Source organism: Python bivittatus, unplaced genomic scaffold (assembly GCF_059951505.1).
Source record: "Python bivittatus isolate LINGU-HERP-01145 unplaced genomic scaffold, Pbiv_v1 ctg000350_np1212, whole genome shotgun sequence".
NCBI lineage: Eukaryota > Metazoa > Chordata > Lepidosauria > Squamata > Pythonidae > Python > Python bivittatus.
Genome location: NW_028277074.1, coordinates 7,341,443 through 7,365,490, shown reverse-complemented (window position 1 = coordinate 7,365,490; position 24,048 = coordinate 7,341,443). Strand labels below are relative to the sequence as shown.

General features: G+C 37.0%; 1 protein-coding gene across 4 annotated transcripts in view; it reads right to left on the bottom strand.

Moving 5' to 3' along the window:
* The window catches only part of VGLL3 (vestigial like family member 3), a 34,935-nt gene extending 15,942 nt beyond the window's left edge, over positions 1-18,993 (bottom strand). The window contains exons 1-4 of one of the 4 annotated variants that reach the window (XM_088144567.1): positions 18,388-18,517; positions 16,948-17,043; positions 10,909-11,164; positions 7,173-7,670 (exon numbers count right to left, since the gene is read on the bottom strand). In XM_088144567.1, the coding sequence (XP_088000693.1) occupies positions 7,173-7,670; positions 10,909-11,140 (730 nt within the window). In that variant the 5' untranslated portion in view covers positions 11,141-11,164; positions 16,948-17,043; positions 18,388-18,517. Of the gene's footprint in view, positions 1-7,172; positions 7,671-10,908; positions 11,165-16,947; positions 17,044-18,387 lie in introns of all 4 variants that reach the window. The other 3 variants (XM_088144566.1, XM_025173852.2, XM_007439290.4) reach the window with 3 other exon arrangements.
* Between the last annotated feature and the right edge of the window lie 5,055 nt (positions 18,994-24,048).

The window sequence follows — 24,048 nt, the reverse complement described above, 5'->3', positions numbered from 1 at the left end:
TGTGTAGTTTTAAAAGTCTTCAAAAAGCCTGTTCGCCCAGAAGTACTGCATGAGAAGCTATGTCTGCCTTTCAAGTCACTTCTTACTGCAGCTTGTCCCATTAAATTTTTCAAACTTACTTCTGTCAAAAATAAAAAAGCAAGCCCAAAGCAACAGATCAATATTAAAAAAAAAGAAAGATAAAAAATAATTAGTTCAGACTCCTTGTTTACCAGACCAGTGAATCCATAAACAATGTGTTAAAAAAGTTTAACACATGGAAATTGAAAAGAGATGAAACTGTTATTAGTCTCTATCTTAAACTAAAATACTTCCTTGAAATTGAAGATGGTGCTGAAATTCCCACACTCAAAGGGGAAAAAAATGGCAACACTCCTGAAATTACTTACTGCTGAATAATTTCCATATGCTTTGATGGAACTGTTCTGGTTTAATTTATGTGCTCTTTTACAATTGTTTAACATCAACAAGACTATGTAAGGGCATTTAGGATTTGCATCTGGTCTGCTGCCTCCTCAGCAAATGGAGATATCTTTTTTGGGACCACGAATGAGGCCAATGACTGGATGTTAGTTTTCCATTTTCATTCTGTTTAAGGATATAGTTAAGTAGATGTAAGTAGAGGTTTTCCTTTATTTATGCATAACTCAAAAGAAAGCTTTTGGGTGAATGTTTGGAACCAGGGTATGGGAAATAAACTTTCCTTGGGTCATTGAGCCAAATATTCCTGTGTATTCTCTCCAAGTCCTAATAACCATTTAAATGATACTGCATTTCTCCATAGAAGAGCTCAAAGCTAATTCATGCATGAGAAAGCAAGGGTGCCAACAGTCCTTCTGTATAGACAGTGCAGGTATCAAAGGCTTAGGTTTGGGGGTTTCCTTCCCCAACGCTCCATTCCTGATACTATCAAGCTGGAAAATTGGGTGACTGAAATTATAAGTCCCTCAGTCATAATGTAGTGCATACCATTCTATTCTCTAGCAGTGCTGCCTAGCATCCTATGAATCATCTAGATTTTATGAAATACTTTCATCAAATTCTGTAACCAAAGATGTACAAGAGTATGAATGATGGCATGTACCCCAGCACTACTTTTTATGGCCCCCAAAGCACTCTGAATGTGTCAAAACATTTATTTTTGGGAGTGTGGTAAGAAAAAAAAACAAATATGTATTTTAAAGCTTAATGCACCTTTTTAATGTCTCCCAGAATTGCCCCCACAAGAGCCAATTGCTTTCAACTACAACCCCTTCAGTGACATCACTTCATTGTTTCTATTTTCTCTGTTACCCCAGTATTCCTCAAAAGAGGGATGATTGTCACTTGTGATACAGTTAGAGCAAAGAAAAGTTTGGATAAGAGCAATGTATAGTGTAATAAATTCTGAAACACTAGGTCTGTATACAAAGCAAATACAGTATTATGAGTAAATGTTTTGTGACTACTTCTGGGCGGATCCTGTTCGTCACCTGATGCAGAGTTCGTGAATGGAAGCAAAATTTTGCGAATGGTGCTGTTCGTGAACCAAATTGTTCGTGAACAGAAGCATTCGTGACCCGAGGTACTACTGTATTTTAGTAGTACAAACTTTAATTGAAGCAGCATAAAAAAGAAATAAATGAATCATCCTCTTTCTAGAACAGCAAAATTATATTGATTAAATCTGTATGACATTAACAGATAGAGCTATATCTTTTGTCATGACATACCCTGATTTATAACCAGGGGCATCTGAAGGGGAAGTTGTGAGGGGGAGGTGTCAAAAAGGCAACATGGTAATTGCGGCCACTTGATTGAAGCCCACACTGATGCACGTGCAAAGGGGCGGAGCTTTGTACAGTCATGACCACATCTTGACCTTTTTTATCCCACTGTCCCCGTAGATACCACTGATTGTAACCAGAGAAATACACTTCCTTAATTTTTACTTCAACGTAGTAAAATAATTATGAAACTAATGTGTTTCCAGCAGGTTCATCTTGTCTTTTTTCTCAACAATATCATCCAGGAGATTAAGTTAAGATGTGAAAAACAGAATATGGGTTTTGACTGTAAAAGCCACGTAATTAAAATATATCTATGACTTGTAAACAATATATATTTCTTTGTAATCCAACGAATACTATCCTAATTGTGTTTTCAAATGATTCTGATATCCAAACTCTATCATGGTACTTCTTCACCCTTCACCATTCCTACTTCAGCCCCAGTCCTCAGCCACACAAAAACTCTGCATGTGAAAACTATGTTTCATAACTGAACAGAAAAGAAAAGGACATGTATCTCACTTATTATCTTTTTATGTTTAAAAACTGTCAACAAACTTTGGATAATGATGAGAGGTTGGTGCAATAAGGCAATGATGCTAACAATAGTTTGCACTGTTTTGACAGGACATATTGGGAGCATTGATTGTTGAGCTCTCCTTGCAGAAAGAAGGCTCTATGCCATTTTATTAATGGAGAGAAACAGCAATGAATGAGATTATTGTTAGCAATAAATCATAGGAGTGCAAAGAGTAAACAGAGTCAGAGTGACCTTAAGCCAATTATATTTTCTCCACCTGATCTTCCTCACAGGATTCTTACCAATATAAAATGGAACACACAACCATGCAAGATGCCTTAAGAGAGGAAACATAGGACATAAATGTAACAAATGAACAAACTGTCACTCCCATCTCCTACAGCCATAGATTCACAACTTAACAAGCCTGCTCTTCATTTTAAAATAATCTACAAGGAGGAAAAAGAATGATTATTCTTTCTTTCCTGCTGGTACCTTATTCATGAAATGATTTTATCATCATGGCAAATGTACTCTCTCATTGACAAAAATAAAACAGGCATCCTTAATGCCACTTCAAGGCCAAATATGTCATGGAGACTGTTCTTCATTATGTAATTTCTCAGGTACATAGTTTTTAAGACTAGATCACACATGCATATAAACTGCTGAATATAAACAAATTTATACTCCCCCTCACCCCCAGAAAACAGAATAAACACACAGGGCTTATCCATTTTGTTAATGTTATATACATGTGGTAGAGGATCTATTAATTTCCAATTTAATGATAGAGTAGTATAGGAATTAAGGAAACCTTGAACAAGATGCCTTCTGAGAAACCATACACTGAAACCCAGGCATTCTAATCCCTCCAATTTTCTAACCCAAGCAGCCTCTCTCTTATTCCTCCCTACATACGCTCACTCAGTCCTCATGGCATCCTTCCTTTCTTTTAACTTTTAGAATATTTGAGGTGTCCTACAGACAGGATCTCCAGTTATCCATTTAAAAAAAGACATATTTTATCATACACTTTGTTATACATACTAAGCTTTTATGCGTCATAACCCAGGTAAAGCTGGATTCGGAACACCATGCAAAAATAAGTTATATTCATGCTGTTAAAAAACTGAATTTAGCTTTAACACTTTATTCAATTCATTTCTTAGATTAAGAAGTCACAAGTGTAGCTCTGACCAGTGAACTCAACATTATCAGTCTCAATAATGCTACTCTCTTGGTATGAAAAAAGAGGCCTGTTCTCTCTACTTAATTGGTTCTTTAATGGCAGCCACAGTCAACCACCTTGACATATCAGGAAACACACAAAGACATAACTCGCTGCACTGGAGTATTAGTATTTTATTTTTAAAGCATAAATTATGGCTATATTAAAGGTATTACATGTGGAGGTGCACACAGCCAATTAGATGACCTTCTGCCCTTACAACTTTTCTTTTACCCAGGGAATAATAGTCCTGTATTTCCTGTTTTTTTTTTTTTATCTTTCCTTTCAATTTGTTTTTTTTAATGGAAACAACATTTTTTTTTATTTTTGTGGGTTAAGTGATAGTCTAGACAAAAAAGAAAAAGAAAAAAAGATCTGCTATAATATTTGACTCACCTTTCCTTCTATTTGTTAATGATAGCAAATTTCACAGAGAACTCAAATCTACTAAAAATATGCCTTGCCAAAAAGCAGAGTCCATCAAGAGAAAACCAATTGTTGCTTGTCTTGGCAGATGATGACATTATAGCTCAAAACATGAAATGTAATTACTATTTTCTCATTTCTGCAGCTGCAAATATTATTAATGGCCATAAAATCATCCAGACCTTTTAAAGATCTAGTTGTGCTATTTTTTCTTAATTTCTTGAGGCAGCAAGTAGCACTATTTGACTCTATCATTATATAAATGAGAATGTGAGAGTAAAGCCTGCTGGTTTCCAGCAACTAGTACAGAAAATGAGATAGAGAAAGTCAAAAACACTTAAAATACATCCACATTATTCACCTTTTGATGTTTTATCTTTATTCTAGTCATTATTTGTTACTTCTCTCACTTCATCACTCCCAAAAAGAATTACTTTGTTCAGTCCCATGTTTTAATTCAAAAATTTTCTCCCCATTTCCCTTTTGATATTTAGAGTAGTCAGCTAGAGAATGTATTTTATTCTAATCTAATCTAAAAAGAAAAAAGGAAAAATAATTTAAAGTAATAAAATTTATCTAATGTAATTTACTGACATAACACATAGAAATTGTGAAGTAAATGAGCCTGTCTCCACTGATCCTTATGGATAAATAGATTTGCTTAAAATAGTGCCAAATGAACCTATTGATTAAAAAAAAAAAAAGTCAGCATTATGTTTTCCTAAATTATACTAATTGGTGAAGGATTTTATGAGCCTTGGATTGAAATTACTTTTCCCCCTTTCCTTAATGGTGTCGTCTCAGAATGTAAATAGCTGTTTTTATTATTTGTTAATAATTACTTAAATTTTTAAAATTAATTATTTTAATTATTTTGAGAACAAAAACATAAAAAATACATTATTTTCTTTAAATGTGGCATAGTTTCTAGGGCCTGAAACTTTGTGGTCTACTATCTATGAATAGGTAAAAAAAAACTATATTTACATTTTATATATAAGGCATGATCTTTTTGCCCAACTGGCCTCAGCTTAAGGACCATCTGGACTAGGTGATATCCTCAGCTGTGTTTCCTGGGGATTCTTCTATTCCTTTCCATGTTATTGTGAAGGGATGCCATTTTTAAATGCCTGCCCAGGAAGAAATGGTTTACTCATATCCAGCAAAAAAAAAAAAAAAAAGTTAGGACTAGAAATAAGAGGAATTCCACCCTCTGGAAATCCATGCCCTATGCAGAGTTGATAGACAGCAGGTACCAGGTTTTCACAATTCAATGTGGGTTAGTGAGCAATAATTCATATTTTGTCAGAGCTGAGTTATGCCATTCATGAACAGAAGGTACAAGTCCCACAATACTTTGGAAGATTTACGAAGGTCCTTCAACTGGCTTTACCTCTTGGGCACTGTTATTCTTTGCATTTCATATGGTCATCTCAGCAATGCCAATGAGATATGCTATGTCATCTGCTAGATGATATAGCACAGGAATATTTAAGACATACAAATGAAACATCCAGATTCAAATGCAGTGGAGTTCTGAATTTAAGTTTCTGTGTAACAAAATTATGCTTTGCTATTTTGAACCAAAGAATGCCAGTAACTAGATGATCCATCTCATTAGGGTTATCTTTTTTTATTCCAACTATGACACTTTAATGTTCTGGTAAATCTAGCAAAGGTTTGTGCATCTTAAATCTTAAATACACAGGCTTGGTATATAGATCACACTAAGCCATGTGTGATTTAACTCATGGTTTGTCAAACAAATCATAATGGCCTGATTTGCTCATAACACAAAGCATAAACAATGGTTTGCAAATGATGATGATTGGTTTACCAATCATGTTAAGATGAGTTAAAGAAAACATTTCCAGGATGTATGCACATACAGACATTAGAACAGCTTTGAATCACTACTGAGTTTGCATATCAATGCTTTAAATAGTAGTTTGCATCAAATTTAACATTCAGGTAGTAATAATGCAGTCAGATCTACTAGAGACCACATCTGAACTTATCATACTTAGAAGTTGTGGATTCAAGAAGTTGCTTTAAGTGACTGATTCAAAATAGGCCTAACAATAATTTTCTCTGTGCCAATGATTGAAACAACTGAGCTTTTGGGTTAACATAACAATTTAACATTTTCTGTTCTTTCTCGTAAGATTATGTCTGTCCTGAAGATAAAACATAGCTTTGAGAAAGTTTTCCAGGGACAGCAACTTGTCCCTGCATCTGTGGGTGCAGGAAACATATTAATGTAATATCTACTCCAAAATATTGAGTTATCACAATGGAATTTGGTATGTATAATTATAATGCAGTTGTTTGTAGCCCAAATGGTAACTTAACATTCTGGGGAATTATGGCAATGTCAAGGCTGAAACCAGATGTCAATTGCCTTAATGACTAAAGATTATAAAGTTTCCAAGCTCAAAGCCCAGAAGTCAGAAAAAGCAATTCAGTTTTAGCAAGAAACTTCTATTTACAAATTTTAACATAATTGTATTAATAATTGAGTAAAATTGATAGCGTATGCTGGTTTGTTTGGAAAAAGGGTACATACCACTGCACATACCACTGAATTTTTAAAAACATCCCTTGGGTCTACACTATGTGAATTTAGAACATCCTATTCTTGAATAAGATTAAGAAACCAAATTTATTACAGATGCGTATACTAACAAACAAGAACCCTAGAATTAAAGAACTTTTGAAGAAAACTATTCCCAAAAACAGGTATGTTGAGCTATAATAAAGAAAAATTCTATCATCTTATATTAAGAAGTTACAGTATCTATCATATATCTCAGATCTTTGCTACAAAGACAAAATATAATGCCTTGGGTTTTGCCTCCCTGTTTTATTTCAGTAGTGGTGAACAATTCATTTTCTCCCTTTGCAAATCTATTCTTGCAACTGCAGCTTTCCATAACAATGATAAGGATTCATAATTAGCAACTTAGCTGAAAAAAAATCTAGCAATTACAATGTTGAACTAGGACTATGAAGATCCAGCTTCAAATCTTCAATCAACCATAAAGCTTATGGAGTGACCTTAAGCCAATTATTATTTCTAACCTGTCCTAGGGTTTTGTGAAGATTAAACAGGAAAAAACAAGTGTACCACCTTGAACTCTGGGAAAAAAAGGAAGAATGTAAATGCAATACTCTTAAAGACATATGTCATACATTTTCTGAAATATCTGTCGATATTCCAACTTACCTGTTTCAAAACCAAATGTTGGCACAATATCAACTGTTCCATGAAAGGCTCCTGCCCAAGCTGAGGTAGCACAGCTGACAGTAGTAGGATCTGTCTTTGTTGCATCACACTGTGGTGGAGGAATCTTGCCTGCACAAACTGAAGGCATTGGCAAAGGTCTGTACCGTGGGTCAAGGTGTGAAGTTGGATGATGGTGATGATGCATGTGTACATGGGGATGGTGGTGGTGCATGTACACATCATGCGTATGTCCATATGAAGAGTTCACCTGAGATGCTAATGGATAATGCCAAGACTCTGGCATGTTAGATGGAGGAGGTGGAGCAGTCTGATGCAACGTATGTCCTGGCCAGCTGTTAGGATCTGCTACTGAAAAGGTGCTTGGTATAGTAACCGGAAAATCATGATGAACTCCATTTAAGGAGGGTGGAGGTGGGGGTTGATAACTGGTCCAAAATGAAGCTGGGAAACCACTCCTTTGGCTTGCAATTGTGTTCTCTTTTAAAAGAAAAGCAAATATGATATAAATTCTTAAAATGGACTTAGAAACACCATTGCTAGTATCTAAAGTAATTGATGATATTCATAATTGTTTTTTAAATGTTACTGAAACTACATCATGAAATATAACAATCAAAGCACATTTTATGATCTATTATTAAAGTGACCAGTGCTTTATATCTATATCTACTATACTTTTTAAATTGAAACTGGGATTAAACTGATATTATTAAAATGTAATAATTTAATGCAGAATAATTGAAAATCTGACGAACTAGTGATTTTTGAACTAAGAAGGTATTTTTAAAAAGCTATATAATGTTATAAAAGCAATGCATAAGGTTATGAAGACAAATATTTTTATCCCAACTTTCTTATAAGAGAAGGATATCTCAAACTGCCTTATGAAAGATCTCTGAGGGGACACTGCTTATAAGATAGGTGCCACAACAGAGAAGGCACAATTCCTGTCCCACAAGATGATATTTCCTAATAGAAAGGATGTGGGACATGCCTACCCTGCCAGTATTGGTCAGATAGGCAGAAATGACCATAGACAGATGCTCCTGCAGGTATCCTTACCCTATGCCAATACTACTCAACCTCAGCAACTTTAAGATGTGTGGACTTCAACCCCCAGAATTCCCCAGCCAGCATTGAAGTTCATACATCTTAAAGTTGCTGGGGTTGACAAACACTACCATATGCCATGTAGGGCCTTATAGGTGACAACCAGCACCTTGAATTGCACCAGAAAGCCCACTGGGAGCCAGTGTAGATCATGGAGCAGAGGTGTTGAACATTCACTCCGGCAATAATCCCAGGAGTTAAATCAGCCTAATGGTGGATTTGTTGCTGGTCGGTATGGATTCATGTTAGATTTTTAAGCCTGGGCACATGTTATGTATTATCAATAGAAATTTAGGTTTTGAGTGTTATGAAACAGAGGCTTTAATCCTCTGTTTGCTACCCAGAGTCACTGTTGTGAGTGATTTGTATCAATTTAGTTTGTTAATTTTAGGGTTTTTTCTGTTTATTTTATTTTTTGTTTGTTATGGCATTATAAATAACTAATATACTTAGAAGTAATAAGATTAGTTACAATACTTTTACAAATTCTGTAAAACCATATCATTCATTTGTTCATGCAATTAAGTTACTCTAATTAGAATAATGAATCTATGAATTCAAGATTATTGTCTCTCTTTAGATCTGGTCATCCAAAGCAAACTTAAATTACCTCTTAGCTGTACTTCTTCATTAAACTTTCTATGGTCTTAGTTTAATGTTACATTAATGAAAATAATTACAAGAGACTGTGTTATATGGCTTTAAGTTTACTAGTATCTGAACAAGCATGTGTAGTAACATTATTGGAACTATCTAATGTAAAATAAAATAAAATAAAATAAAATAAAATAAAATAAAATAAAATAAAATAAAATAAAATAATAATAATAACAACAACAACAACGACCTGCAAATAGTTATAGAACAACTGTGGCAAAAGAAAGAAAAAATAGTACCTTTAGTACTAATAGTAACAGGTATCTTGGGTACAATCCCAAAACATCTGGAGCACCATTGAAGACCATTGGCATTGACAAAATCACCATCAATCAATTGCAAAAGGCAGCTTTACTTGGAGCAACTTACATCCTGTGATGCTACCTTTAATACCATCAAACAACAACATCTGCCTATCCCAGGTCCTTGGGAAGGGCTCGATAGATGGATAAAAATGCCAAATCCAGACTAAACATCTGGCTGACTGTGCGACCAACAATAATAATTTTATCCCACCTTTTTAATATATAACTCAAAGTGGTGAACGTACCTAATACTCCTGCTTCCTATTTTCTTCACAACAACCCTGTGAGGTGAGTTGAGCTGAGAGAGAATGACTGCCCCATCTCGCTTTCGTGGCTGTACAAAAGCATAACTGCTGATTGACACAAATTATTGGATTTGTGCTACTTTTTCCTATTAATATGATTACCTCTCTCATGAGAAGAAAAGTGAGAAAATTATTGAGTAGCACACCAGTGCCCAAATTTCTGAAAGTGGAAAACATTTCATGATTTTTTTTTCTGCAACAGGAGTGTGCATAGCCAATTGCAAAACAGAAGTATTTTGAATTTAAGCATACTGTATTTTTAACTCACTGTTCAGTCAAGATGAATTAGCAGCATCTAAACCTGAATTATTTTCAATATTGGTTTGGTGATGGGATGATTTTGAATCTACAATCTATTTTTATAAATAATTAAATAGTACCATTGAGGTAGATATTAATTATTTGCAAGAACCTTAGAATAAAGGGCTAGATTGCAACATACTAACAAATCAGTAGTTAAGGACTTTGAAGAATAGAAAGTATGTTTGTTTATCTTTAGATGAAATCATTCAGTAAAATATTGTCTCTTATGTTTATTGAAAACTGAGATAATGTTTTAACTTTTTTAAAGTGTTTGTTGTCAATCTCATAATTCTAGAAGTGTAAAATGGGTGGGAAGACATTTACTCCTACAATATGGGCTTGTCTCACTATGTTAATTTAATATCCGTACATTTATTTAAATGGTTTAAAGTGGTTTGAAGAGCTGAATGTACTTTTGAATTACATATCCCATGTTTGAAATGTATCATTACATGAAGAACTATGCCAACTATTTGCAAAGTTTGAGTTGCTCCAAAAACATACAGTACTACTCTTCAATGTCATAAAAGCAGTAAGGCCACAGAATTACAATTTTGGATCAACAATGTGGGTTCACTTTGTCTGTTAATTGGGGTAATGACCAATATTTTTTCACATGATCACACACTGATATGTTTAAAATTGGGCAAATGAGTAATTTTTCTCTGCATGTGATATCTGTTTCTATTGCTTTCCTTGGTCTTTTTCTTTTGCATTTTCAATTATTCTTATGTTTTTATTTTTCTATATATTAAAGGATAACACTAATAATAATTAAAACATTCCCAAGCATTTCCACATTTTGCTTGCAACTATTTAGGTTGCATCCACAGCAGTATTTTGACAGCTAGAGAGATTTCTCTAGGGGCATCTCACAAGTGTTGGTTGTAGGTACAGGTGTGTTTTTGTTTTGTTTTGTATTGTTTTTGTTCTTTAAGTAATAGTAATGCACTTAACTGGAAGAAATCACAATATATGTTTGTACACATCTATGAAGAAAACAACGTGCAATTCAGTTTTCCTTTTAAAACTTACCTCTCCGTAGTGGATTTATTTCTGTTTTGCTTTTTGAAAGAATAGCCTCTGAACTAAAGTTGTTAGCTTGATTTAAAGCTCTTGAGAAGTGTTCATCCACTACTGAGCCAATGTCTCCCTGAAAGTAAGTGAAAAGGACGCAGCGAGAATTAAGGTATTCCATTTCAGTAGGCTGATCTTTCTCATCTTCCTCTTGCTTATTAGAAAGTGTCACTTCGAGAGCTTCTTGCATCTTGCTGTATACAACTACCTTACTCTGAGGAGAAAAAAATGGGTAGACAAGAGATATGCTAATTACATAACATAAAAGCAAACGATCATTTAACCTATTAAAATGAATAAACATATATCTGTTATAACTGTACCCATGGCCCAATCTATATAGTAGGAAATCTGCCAGTTAGCTAGTGTCATGGCCTGTTAGGGTCCCCTTTTTATTTTCCATCTGGCTATTTGCTTCTGCTAGAAAAAGCAAATAAAACAAGCCTTTTTGAATGTTCCAGAACTGGCTGGAAAATCTTACCTATCTTTCTCCTAACAGATATACAATTTTTTCTGATGTCTCTTTCCTAGGATGATCAATCACGGACAGTAGGTAATAGAGAATCAAGAGAAAATTAACTCCTTCCCTCAGTGAAAAAGAGGAAGAATTCAGATATGAAACATGGAAGTAATAGATTTTGATGAAAAAGAGAAGAATGCCAGCAATTTATTATTTCAGTGCTAGTCAATGTTAAGATGCATGTTAAGATTTACAGCCCTCTTTTATGCACCATGTGTTGTAAACCATTTTAGCCTTATCATTCAATTATACATATTCATCTTTGCTTTTCTCATTATTTTTCTGGGTATTATTTGTGTCAGAGACTGTTAATGTACAAAGATGGGGGTATTAGAATTAAACCCTTTGTACAGAATATTTTTAAATCATAGCATAAGATGCTGCTAATGTAAAATGTAAAATAAGTCTGCCTTTTCTCATTTAAGTATATGTTGTTGTCATGTAAAAAAAAATTACATGTACAAGATGATTAAAAATAAATAAACCCTTTAAAAATGTAAAAAAACAAAACAGGAAAATAATTAAAGACAAATGATAGATAGAAGCTTCCAAATAACTATTCTTAATTATTTTTATCTCCAATCAAACCCAACTGCCAAAATAATTAAGCATAAAGATCATGATTTTTGCCCTGATAAATAATAGCACCTAGTTAATATTGGCTGATCTCAAAAGCCTAATTTGGTCCAGTTAGTATGTGGATGGGAGTCTACCAGTAAATGCCTAGGCTGCATTTGACTGAAAATTATCTGTCTGTCTGTCTGTCTGTCTGTCTATCTATGAAAAGTCAATAGCAAGCCACTTCTGTAGTGGCCATGAGGTCATCCGAAATGAAGCTTAATTTGAAGGAGACATTGCTACTGTTATGTAATTTTCTGTCCATAAGAGTTTCGCCTTTTGTTTCTAAAGGTGTTGAGAAAACCAGGAAGCCTGTAAGATGTTGAAGACTTGTGGTCGAGTAAATCTTTTCCCAAAGAAGCAACGTGTTTCTTTTAGCCAAACCTACCATACAGAGATATTGTGCTGTATATCCCAACTTTAGCTCCTGGGAGAAAGATGAGAAATATAATATGTGGATCCAGTTAACTAATATATGGGAAGAAAAACTAGACTAAAATCAGGATTTTGACCTCACAGCCCAACTGTATTAAGGCATTGGGAAACTGGCAGTGACTTTTTTTCCCTCCAGACACAACAGATAATTTATAAAAGGTTAAGTTCAGAATGAGCAGACACATAGTAAACTTACATATGGTATTCTTGCAACCCATAAGTGGAAAAAAAAATCAAGGATAACACTGACACTGTGTTGAATATTTCATGTGGCACTGATGGCAGATTGTAAGAAGACAGTAAATCTTACTGCTGAGGTAAGTTAGTGTATGATTGATGGAAGAGTGTATGACTGATGGAAGAGTGTATGGGGGCGTGAGAATGTCCTCCTCCTAGGAAGAGGGAGAATCCTCAGGACACTGATGATACGCCCTAAGATGATAATCATAGGGGTAGAAATACCAAATGAATGGATGATATCAGACAAAAGAATCTCCTGGTATCCTGAACATTATCAATAGCTTTAGTACTAAGTGATCAACTTGGGAATATATCAATTCACCTTTGTTTTTGACCATATAAAATCAACTGAGCATGGCAGACCATGTTTCTGAGAGACTAAACAGCCATGGGACTGGACTAAAGGGAAGGGCAAGAAGTTCTTTCCTTTACCTCTGCTTCTGCCATCAAGTCCAGGACCTGGAGTTTGGCAGAAGGTGCTCTATATTGGAAACAGAGGACTCTAGAAATGAGGGTCTTGAAATAAGTACCATCACAATCAGTATTGGAATTGAAGTCAGTCACTTGAAATATGTGCCCTGTTCTTTCTCTGAATATCATATTTGATGGGCCAGTGTGCTTCCCTGCCTCTACAAACACTTTACTTGATTCCCAGTGTTGATTAAGCTAGGTCTCACAAACTCATCTGCTGCGGGTGCCACATTTAGCATACATTTGGGACAAAATGTCCCAATTTGACACAATGAGAAGTGGCAAAGAGAATGAGTTACAGTGGCTTTGGACTATATTGTCTTTATTTCATCAGCCACACCAAGTGCTAGCTCTCCCCCCCCCCAAAAAAAAAATCTTTAAATGCAGTGAATCATTTCTGCAGGTTTGTTTCATGAAGGTCAGATACTTAGTATATCACATAGTCAAGCAGATTAGACAACATGAATGCCCTTCTGTTTGTAACTTCTGTAACTTATTTGCCAGTTTCTATAGATGTGTTATTTTCAATCACTTCGTTCTCCTCCACCCAATGAATGGCTGATCACAACCTAGTCAGTTGCATTTATCCCATTGTATAACACCTGATGAGTTAACACAGTCATAGCAGAACTGTTTGCCTCCTCTTTTGGGGCTACTTCTGTCCTGGTGTCTCCCCATATATTTATTTCACATTATTTTACTTTGGGGGATGCCCAGTAGGGGGTGTGGAAGGAGTCCCAAAGAGTCTCTGCCCAGAAGCTCAGCAGAGTACTGAAGTCAAACCCACCCTGCTTTGAAAGCCTGGGGGAGAAAGCAAATCACTTTGCCTATAACAAGCAGTCCACTCAGAAATCAGGGCACATTTAGCAGTGCAACAGAACCAATTAGTAAACTGACAGGCAAAGAAGACAAAAAAAAACAAAAAAAAATTCTGCCAAGTCAAGGATAGTGGATAGCAGGTTAACATAATTTAACTTAAAAGTGGAGAAATCCCCTGGTGTTCTATGAATCCAATGTCCATAATGTAAATATAGGGCAGATCAAGGAAAAGTGGATAGTGGAATGTAAAAGAGCGTTATTATAACCATCCACCAAATCTCATGTAACTACAACATGGTTAAGCAAGTGAGATGTATATACTGCAGTGTGTTTTTGGCCTAACATATCCAGTAATCTTGAGAAGCAAGAACTTTCTTCTTTTAAAACAAATACATATACAGAATAAGATTTCAAAACCTCTCCTTGAAAACATAAATATTTTTATGCTGCTTTTTCTGCTTTTAGTCACTCTGCAATCTAAATAAATTTCACTAAAAATTATACTGAACTTCTTACCACCATAATCCTTTGATGTGCATGCAACATCGCATAAAACAACACATGATCAAGTACAAAGTTTATATTGTAATTCAATAGCAGCCATATACATTTCTGTAATTTAAAAAGGCAACTCTTTTCTTCAAAGATAGGAAATTAGTACTTTATTTTATAAAACTCTATTTAAAAAAAAAAGCAGTAAAAAAGATTTGTTAAATAAATAAAAGGCTTCTAAAAATGATATTAAGATCCCAATGTCTTTTTCATTATGCTTTCAGTATGTATAATACTGCTGTTTCTTATTTGGCAAAAGCAAATTCTTTTTTGGTATTTTTGTGCACTGAATAAAAAGGCAGGCTTAAACTGAATTAATAATAATGTGGGAAACAGAAGAATAATAATGTCAATTATCTGCATAATTACTTGGAAGTAAGTCTTAATTATTTTGAAATAAACCAGATACTTATGCTAGAAAAAATTAGCCCAATTTAAGCCAGTTATTTTCAAAATATTCCCTTATTTCTTTAAAAAAATGTGTATTATGATATGATACTCTAATGTTCTATCATAAAAACAGAAAGTAAAATTTAAATATAATAAATTCTAATATTTCAAAGTAGTTTATATTTCTAGATACAAAAAAAATCTGCTTTTTGCAATGCAAGTTTGTTCATAGTAGATATTAATGTCATACAATTTTAAATTATAAACAAATAAATATTGCTTCAAATAAATCTGAAGACCTAAATCTTAAAATCAGTTTCAATTCAACTGAATGGTGGAGGGAGCTCCAAATTTATACTGCCCTGACCCTGATATATGATGGTCTTGAAATAATTAGCCAGGCCTTGATAAAACTACTCTAACAGTAGCAGGAGAGAAAAATAAGTTTTAAAACAGAGATCATTGTATTTTAGCCCATATTTGTTAATCCCAAGCAAGCTGGTATTAAGGGTCACTTCCCATGTATGGAGAAAACATTTTGTGTGTTTGTGTGTGTGTGCACAATAATGATAAAACCTCATGGAATGCAGTAATAACCAAAAAAAAAAGTGAATTCTCAGATGACTACATTGGGGCCAAGTCAATATTAGTCCCACTTCACCCACGCACAGCATAGTCTAAAAATGCTGTCATCCTGATAAGAATTTCCTGATTTACTTTGTTACATCAGATTCTTAAGTCAAAGGGTAAAAACTGAATTTTAAAAATAAACTTTGATCTATTATTTTTAAATGTTTTAGCTGTTCTTTAAAATCAATACTGTAATCAAACACATAGCAAAATGCTGCTTCCTATCTTTTTTTAAAATGCCAGCGCATAATTCTGCACACAATTAGCAAAGAAGTCAATGAAATTGTATTTAATAAAACACATCTACTGAAACAGCTGCCACGGTAAACATTATGCAGAAGTTTGATTCATATAATTCTTAATTTTCTGTATTATGTCTGTTTGGAACTGAAACATGTCAGAACTCAGTAGACTTAGTTAAAAACAAACAGCAAGCAGTTGTTGTTATAACAGTCTTGCGGCACCTTTAGCAGAAATATATTTATTTACCGTAGCACTAAATTTTCACATTTTTCATCTCAGTTAATCAAATAATCTTATGCAAAAGATTGTAGTCCATTATTATGAAGTCTAGAATAATAAATCCTATAGTTTTTAATGTTTTTTTGCTATAACAGACCAGCTATGTTCTCTTTTTATAATTAAGATACTGCATTTCTGGTGACATATCTACAAAACTAAAACTCAAAACTGACTAGGCTTTCCATTTAAGGATGGACTTATGCCTTAGGGTCTACAATCATCACAATGATCAAACTTGCACTATAACAAGGCTCAATAGTTTTGTTAAAACTTACTTCCAACTGTACAGAAAACAATTTTATACTAACTTCTAAAAGAGAGTTCTGGCCATTTATTCTAAACACATTTACTCAGAAGTAAAAGACCTTACTGAATTTAATGTGACTTATTTCTGGCATACTGTATATTCAAAACTGGGGCATAAATGTCCAGAAATGCAGTCTTCCTTAAGGACACTCTCTGGACTTTATTCAGAATTAATAGGGAATTCATGATTCACTATAAACAGATAAAGTTTTCTGTTGCATTCTCACTTACAGCCTTTATTTTGCATAAATATCTGCTACAACTCTTCTTCAGCTTCAGCCACCTAAAAATTGTTGTGGTCAGCATGGATGGCTAGGTGATAGTATGATTGAACTCTGCCAACCCTACCTGTCTGCATCTAACTGCAGCCCCACCACCCCTTCCTATTAGCAGTTTGTGCAAGCAGACTGACCTCACACTTCCAGGTCCTGTGCACTCTTCTTCTAAGAGAATAGCTGAACACTTTGCACAGTTCCCTCAGGTGACTACCTTACCTTACGTGCCAGAGAAGGGATACTGTGGCTCTTGGTAGTGCCTTCACAAGGGTCTTCAAGTCCCAAGTAGAGAACAAGTTAAGAATCCCCCTAGCCCTGGGCACAGAGGGGGTAAAAAAGATGAAAAAGTAGCAAGCTGGCCTCACAAGCTTTAATGAGTATCTACACACACACACACACAAACACAATTCATATTCTGTCAAATATTTACATACACCTCATGCTAAACCAGTTTCCTTAACAAGGTTTTTGGAATAAACACAATTGACTGGGTTCACACATCCTCCTGGGCCATAAATATTGGTTTATGAAAAAAAAAAAGAGTTTACTTAATAGGTTAAGTTGCAAACAAACAATATGATGACTTAGCAGGCCAATAACACTGAATTCCTTTTTCCTTTTCAAGATATATTGGCATATGTATCTGATCCCCTCAAGAAACCACATTTCATTGCAGCATGTTTTCTCATATTCAAAGCTTGGCTTGCCTGCCATCCAAAGTAGCATGTTTGGGAACACAACTGGTAGTCCACACATTGCCAATAATAAAGCATAGTAGGTTGGTCTGAATAATACAGAAGACATCTCTGATGCTAAAAAAAGGCTCAGCAAAAGAGGGATAGACATGCCAGCGCCCTTTGGATGCGCTGGTCTACATCTCCCACAATCTCCTGATATTGACACCACTGGTCTGGTGGGAAATAACTTTAAAATAGATGATGTACTACCAGTTTGTAGTATATTCACTCTGCTAATGAAGTGGCAGTGACTTCTCTTCTGTCATAGATTCCCTGTTAAAGACTCTGCTCATCTGACAGGCACCCATAAGCTTCTGCTCAGAATCCTCTCAAATACTCATATGATGGCAAAGATAAACTGCCATTCACTGTGCAGTGGTATTTTGCATCATATTCAGATTAAGATTTGTTGGGCTATGTGTGAGATGTTAGTAGTGAGCCAAAGCATGTGTTCATGAATACAACTGTGAACAACAGCAAGTAACTGAGTAAAATATTTCATCTGATCAGATGCATATGCCCTTTTATATGGAGTACGTATGGTGAAAACATGGGTATTACTCCTGGACTGCAGAGTGCCGGAAGAATGTTTGCACACATGGTGCATGTCCTGAAGACAGGACTCAGGTCAGAGCAACCAGCCATTCTGTTCAATCAGGTATGTTCACCTAATGAGCTAACGCCCAGGCATCTAAGTGATGCACGGCATTTGTTCAGCTACAAAAATCACTCAGGGCCCTCCAGGGAAAAAGTTCCAGTGTTCCTTGTTTGAGCAGACACTTCATCAATTTTTTCCGACTCCTGGGTTCACCCATCCCACCTTTCCCAAGGATGGGGCTCACGGACTCCGTCATTCCCATTTCTGCTTTCTCCGCCCACTACGAGAATAACAGCCTTCCCGTCGGCGCGCTAAGAGTCTCACCTGTTGGCTCGACGTGAACGCTGGTGTGGAGAACGGACAAGGAACCGTGGAACGCACGGCAGATGCTGCGGGCAATTTCACCTGGGGCGGGCGACACGTCGCCTGCGCCTGATGCCTCACCACGTCCGAGCAACTCATGACAACAGCATGCAACTGCTATTGCTGAGCTCTGCAGTTCTACGTTCCGGTCACAGCTACCTTCTTGCAAGTGAGCTTGACGACAGAGCTTTGGTGGGACTGCGAAGCCAAGACGCGTTCATCTTCAGCAAGCGGCCGCTTTAACACTTATATAGAAGTCCTGGAGCGGCGGCAGCAGCAGCAATTGCGAAGGGCGCATAAGGTGGAGGAGGCACTACAGCCTCGGGGAGGCAGAGAAGCGCAGTACGCCTCTGCCGCCCTGATTATCATCTACGCAATACGGAGCCCCCAAGCTCGACCAGTTGCTAGAGCGCCAGGCAGCGCGTCCCAAGTTAGGAAACTCCGCCCTGCCATCTTCGGATTGGAGCAAAGTTTGCATCGGGGCGAAGCGAGGTTGAAATTGGATTGTCACAGGAACTGTACTGAACTCCTCCCTTTGTGCAGGTTGATGGTGCGTACTGTGTCAGTCCGCGGTGTTAGACAGGAGGGTACTGCGCTTGGGGGCAGTCGCATGTTGAGCTTTTTGGAAGCGGGAGGCAGCAACTGCGCCCAAGAAAGGATGTGGAAATATTACAAGGTCTTGGTTCCCCCCCGCCCCACCCCATCTTTTGCTATCAATGTGTTCGGCAGTTTGAAATTCATCGTGCTCTATGGAATGTGCACCAGCTTCTAATTTAATTCTGTATTATTCCCCCCCCCCCCCAACAAAAGCATAAAGATAGGACATACAAAGAACAGGAAAGCAAATTTTCTTTCTAGTCTAAACAGGTACAACGTCAGTTGCTTTTGTAAAATGTGTTATAATGGTCAATCTGTAGACAGAAATGATCAGTGATTAGAAGATAATTTCAGGTTAAAAATGATGATCTGTGAAAATTGATGCAAATCTAACATTTTCTCTTGTGAGATTTTAAAAGGGATGCCTCGTGCAACTTAATACCAAAGTTCAAAGAAGCACAAACAAACCACTTCCAACTGGAGCATTTTGTGAATTATGTGCTTTTGCTAGCAGAAGAAAGTTTTATCACCCAAGTGCACCTTTGGAAAAATGCTTGTAGCTTTCTTTTTCTGTTCTTTTTCATAAAGGATAAGCAGCATAATTGCCTTTATCAATTGATTTCTTTCTTGCAGGATAGAGTGAAAAATGGATGAATAGTGTTATTTTAGATTCAGGATCTGAATTGCCAAATGTGGGAACTAAGGAGCTTGTATTTCAAGGGAAGGAAACAATTCTGAATTTTTTAACTCTACACAATGTCGACTCATTATTACAATGTTGTGCATGTTTTGATATATTGTTGAGAAAAGGCAAATTCACGCAATCCCACCTCTGCTTCTATGCTGTGCCAGACTACAGAGTACTCAGAATCTTTCTACCTGCACAGTGCACACTGCTCACTCACACCCATGTGCATGAAAGTGGGTTGATGCGTTGTTGTGGTCCATACAGGGGCAGCATATGGCAGTCAAAGACTATCAATTGATACTTGGTATGTAATGTTATAAACTGCTTCCTGTAGTCAGTGTTCAGAAATTGCCACATGCTACAACTCATTTTTTCCAACACTTCCATCATACTGTCATCCACACATGAAAATGTCATGCTGCCCCCTGTTGTAAACAAATAACACATGTTCATTAAAAGCTTGAGCACAGTCATATAGTTATATACAATATAGTCATGGGCATTTAAGTGGGCCATGGATATCTGCTATATTGGATTTAATTGTGCCTTCACTGGGATAATGTAGATTTACCACCCACATATATGTGTTTTCTGTTGAAATGTGGCCCATTGTGTAATCAACTGTTTGAGTGGAGGGGTCAGCATGTGGGACCCATGTGTCAGTGTTGAAGTGGCAATCACACAACAGAACATAGGGCTGCATGTGGTTTATGTATTATGGCTGGTGCACGGTGGGGACTGAACAACCTCTTATTCTTATTGATTTGTGGTGTGTCAGGCTCCTTGTCTCAGCCTCAGCATCTAGATTCACTGTCTGTAAGCTAGGGGTTGCTGCAACAACAATATGATCAGTCAGTGCTATCTCCTAGCTCCTTCGCTCCATTGTCCTTTTCTCCAACATGGCTACTCAAGAAGTTATCCTGGCCCTGCTTCTGCAGTGGGGGTGTAGAGGCAGTGGGTTGCAAGTAGTTGCCTGGCCTCCTCTGCAGTTTACTGGAGGACATCACAAGAGCTGGAGTGGAAGTGCTACCAACCACCCATGGCCCACCAGGTGTGGATGAAGTACAAAGAGGTGAAGGGGTACACACAGTGTGAGGCAACCAGCCAGTTAGCAGCAGACTGTTACCTAAACACATGGCAGTGGGGGATGGCCAGTCCCTTTGGACAGACAATTCTACAGAGGTATGCATTATATCCATTTGTTTACCGATGTGTCAAAATTAACATGAAGAAAGACTCAACAATATCCCCTCCCTTCTCCTGCCTCCTTCCCTCCTCCCTTTCTTCTCCTAGATATATTTTCTTATACAGTAGGCAGTTACAGTTGCACTTACAGTTGCTCCATGTGCTATGAGGCTTGAATCCTGCCCATGCAACCCACTCACCACTTCCCCCCACCCAGAGCAACACAAGCATGCAAACAGATTCCTTTCACTCCATGGCTGGGATACAAAAGAAAGTGGGTATCTTTGCAATTATGGATACCTTGGGGTGGGGGGTGGGGAGCAGAGACTGAGGGAGCACTGACATCACAAAACCTAAAACTTTATATCTGACCTGTTATTTATTTTTAGCAGCCTTTGGGTCACCAGCATCATTCTGCCCACAGGCAAAGGTTGCTAAGGTATCTGTATGGGCTGTGGTATGTTAGCAAGAGGCTCAGTGTGAGACTCTATGAACACAGTACAAAAGCTTGGCAACCATGTTGCATTTACAGTGACTCACTGCTACTGCTAGATATTCTACCCTGCAAATCCATCAGTGCAGGACCTGGCTCAGCAAGAAGCGATGCCCTGCTACAAATTGTACAGGTTTCTACCAAACCATGAGACCTCAGGAACTACCAAGGAGAAAACCACACCCCCACAAACACTGGCAGGGCAAGCTACTGTATAAAAAATCAGGGAGCAAACTGCACACTCACTAACACTGGTGATGTTACCTGGTTGGGTAGTGAAATGTCTGCAAGCAAACAACCAAGCTCAGAGAGCTCCTCAGGACAGTAGAAGCCAAGCCATTGGTAGAGATTCAATAATAATTCAATAGTATTGAACTAATAGTAATTCAATATTACTGTCCTACTGGCCCACAGCACAGCACACAGAACAGCAATGCTGTGGTGCTGGATCTATTCCCACATCATGTTTGGCATTGCCACGTCAAAATTTATTTCCCATGCTGCAGTATGGAGAGGACGGAAGCACATTGGGAGTCCATCTCTGTGTCAAACCTGGTGGAGTTCTATGCAATAGTAAATTGACAAGAGTCCATGGCTGAGCAAGGGTCTATGAAAACACATCCACCCACAACCTATACTTGATTACTGTTTTAGTTGTGCATGGGCACCCAGCCTGTGCTTATGGTTATGAGCAGCCAATTCTTTTGCTCTTGGGTCAATGCACAGCATGGTACTTCTCTTCAGTAGTCCCTATCCCAAGGTGAGAGAAGCACAATCTCTCCTGTTCTTAATTCTTATTGCTGATCTCTCCACATTTCAGAGGTGTAGGGGCACGAGCTGATCAGACAGCTGTTGAACTCCAGGAGCACAAAAAGGCCTTCACAGAGGGAATGACATCCCAGAAGTGTGGTAGGATGCCTTCAATGCAGAACATGCAGGTGACCATGGACTCCCTTAATTCCCTTTGACATACTTTCTGTTTTGTCCTTTGCTTGAAGTTGTGTTGTGTTCTGAAAAAAAAGGTTTTGCTAGTTGTATAATTTTGCTGTAATCTACCTCCAGTGTTCTGTGGTAACGTGGGGATTAGCAGGAATGGGGGTTGGGGTGCTGTGCATCTGAACACAGTAGGTCGTCAGTTGCTATTCTAGGCAGGCACAGCTGCTTTTCTTGGATTTTACTGGAGAACACAATCTGCAGATCAAAATTGTACATGAGTCTGGAAAGCTACATATGGACTTTCCTGGCCAGTGAACCAGAATATGGGTAATCATGCAGAGAAAGAGATGCCTACAGACATGAATAGAAACATATGCAAGCACAGACACGCAGATGTGCCAATACCAATGTATACCTACACACTATTACTAGTAGTCAGTTCCATATCGTAGTTAAGAAACTGATGGTTTGTGGTTCTATGAGTACCACAAAGATGGGTCACTTTTCCTTCACTTCCCTTTTGTATTATTGTCTCTCATTGCTGGGGTAGTGAGATAAAATAAAGTCTTTAAAGTGTGTTAAGTGTTCTCAGGAAACCTAGGGTTGTAAGGCAACATACAGATTAAAGTGATTGAAGGCATGAAATCCAGGCCTTTGACCAGAACTTGGAAGGAAATATCTCCTATCATTGTCTGGATCCTTGCCAGAGAACCCATGTAGTGGAGAAACACTCCATTGCAGACTTCAAAATGCCTGTTTTGGAAAAGTGGGACTTTAAAAGTGGGACCATTGACAGAGAAGGTTTCAGGTAATCTCAGAAAGTCTTAACAAACACAATGGGTTTTTAACACATTACTGTACAATTGTTATTTGATAAAGTATCTGTATCCTGCATCTCACATGTAACCTGCATCTACATAACCAATCTAACTTCACCTCATTTCCCTCCATCTATCACCCCATCATCTCACCCCAGTTTAAATCCTACCATCAGCCTAGTCACTCTGTGCATCTGATGAAGTGAGTTGCAGCTCATGAAAACTTATGACTTTTAATAAAAGTTGTTAGTTGGAAAAGGTGCTACCAGACTCCTGATTTGTTGCCACCATAGACTCACACAGCTTATGGATTTCAGATCTTAATACACATTGTGTATTACCATTTTGTCACAGCTGGTAGTTTACCACTATGGAAACCGTTATACAAAACTGTTCTAAATGATTTATGGACCATCCTTATGCTGGATTGAGTAGGTTGTGTGGATTTGCTCAAACACAACGAGGCTACCCCATTTTAAGTGTTCAAAAGGTCCCAAAGCTTTAATTTGCCCCAGTTTATGGTTACAGCATTTCCAGGTTTGCATTCCCTTCCCCATATGTTTATACTAAAAAGTCAAGAATACTGAACTTTTGGATGCCAACAAGTGATCTGAAAGAAAAAAGGCAATTGCCCAACCCAGTTTATCTGATACACTGGTTGCTTTTTTAGGCTTAGATGAAATTCTTTTTCATTTCATGGACCTTTTTTATTTTTTATTTTCTAAATTGCTATTTGTTTAATCTTTTATTAATATTTTCTATATGGAATGAACTCTGGTAATAAAAGAAATCAGGCTGTTCCTTTTTATACAATCCAAGAAAATGAAAACTTGTCCATCTTCATCTTGTTAGGTACAATCCATTTCACACCAAAAACCTTTAAGTAAAGTGAGGAAACATTCAGG